Consider the following 1617-nt stretch of genomic DNA (forward strand, 5'->3'; position numbering starts at 1 on the left):
TATTGTCTTAAGCTCTCATAGTGATTACTCTTCATACCAATAAATTCAAACATTCAGCATGAAAAATCCTAAAAGTAGGAACTGCACACACATAGACCTCACCTCAGAGGCAATAAGCCCAAAGCTCTTCTGCAGGAGCAGGGACGCCGGCAGCAGCGACAGCCCCGCCTGAGGCGCGGACGACTGGCCGTCGGCTTCCCTCTTCTTGGGCGACGTCGCTGGCGAGGCGGCGAAGAGGCTTCTCATGGCATGGTTTACCAGGTCACGGCCTCTCAGGCTGTCCGCGGCTGCTTCGTCTACGGCGACCAGCTTCAGCGGCGACTCGGTTAACACGTCTGAACACATCCTGCGTTTGGAGTGGAAAAGCAGACACGATGAAAAGGAGACACGATAAAAAAAAAAAAGGAGAAAATAGTTAGTGTTACAAAGACCTAAGCTTACCACTTCTTCTTAGTGTCAACGGAAGGAAACCAAACACAAACAGCCAAAAAAAAAAGTGACACTGTTTTAACAAATAACAAATGGACCTAAATGTCTCATATATTCATATAAATACATTGCATATATGCATAAATCTCTTCTTTAGTAGACCTATCAACTTTGAATCTTTTCTTTGATTTTATGTCTTATTTCTTATCAAAATGAAATTTTTATAATTCATGTAATTACTAATGACTGATCTGGTAAACCTCGTTTCTGTAGTAAGTCAGTGCTTGCTATATTATCATGTTTATTTATCTATTTAACAAAATTAAAACGTAAAGGGTTAACGGACATTAAATGACCTCCTTTAACGTAATACAAAAAATATATATCGAAATACCCAAATGAAAATAACTCCCCTCAAACGATGCAAAATTCCCCACCGCATGTTTCGCCATTCAAGAAAAGGAGATATTCAAACTCATAACAGGAATGAAATAAGAAGGAACACGCACCTGCACGTCCCTTCCTCGACCCCGTCTCTTCAAATACTGAGACTTTCCCGCCAAGTTCTCCCCTTTTGAGGAAAATGGCGCCAACAGCACCTTCCACCGTGACTGATATCTCATGAAGGACCTCTTTCCTATTCCTCCTGGTCTCTAGAAGTGAAAGAGGAGGGGAAAAGCAACTAAATCGTGCTTATTTCTGACGGCGAAAGTTGGATAAAACCGGTTTGTCGTCCGGTTGTCACGCTTGCAAGATCTTGTTGATGTCGGCCAATACATGTCGGGGGAGAGAGTTGCCAGGTCGTGTTTTTTTATGGGGGGTTGGTGCTTCTGTGGTATATTTGGTTTTATTTGTGGTCTAGGTAAAATTTATTTGTTTTTTTTTTAATGTGGATAAAGATGGGAGTAAGAACAGGGTGATTAGTTTTTTCCTCATTTGTATTCGAAAGTTGAAAAATATATATTTGCATTTTGCTTGGCATCTTTTTCGTAAAAGGGAGACTGAGTATAAATATTTTCATTTTTAGGTATTTCGTAATTGCTCCAAATTATTGTTATATTCACTATAACTAATATAAAACACCACACAGGATAACCTGAAATAGAAATAGAATAGGACCAATCTGCTAGAAAAAAATATAGACAAAAAAAAATGGTGTTAATATAAACGTTATTTCTAAAATCTAAT

At 39.1% G+C, this 1617-nt stretch overlaps 1 protein-coding gene across 2 annotated transcripts in view; it reads right to left on the reverse strand.

Moving 5' to 3' along the window:
* The window catches only part of LOC119589261 (deoxynucleoside kinase-like), a 4468-nt gene extending 4094 nt beyond the window's left edge, over positions 1-374 (reverse strand). For both annotated transcript variants that reach the window (XM_037937881.1, XM_037937880.1), the window contains exon 1: positions 103-374. In XM_037937881.1, the coding sequence (XP_037793809.1) occupies positions 103-345 (243 nt within the window). In that variant the 5' untranslated portion in view covers positions 346-374. The remainder of the gene's footprint in view (positions 1-102) is intronic.
* Between the last annotated feature and the right edge of the window lie 1243 nt (positions 375-1617).

The sequence above is a fragment of the Penaeus monodon genome, chromosome 25 (genome assembly GCF_015228065.2).
Source record: "Penaeus monodon isolate SGIC_2016 chromosome 25, NSTDA_Pmon_1, whole genome shotgun sequence".
NCBI classification, from domain to species: Eukaryota; Metazoa; Arthropoda; class Malacostraca; order Decapoda; family Penaeidae; genus Penaeus; species Penaeus monodon.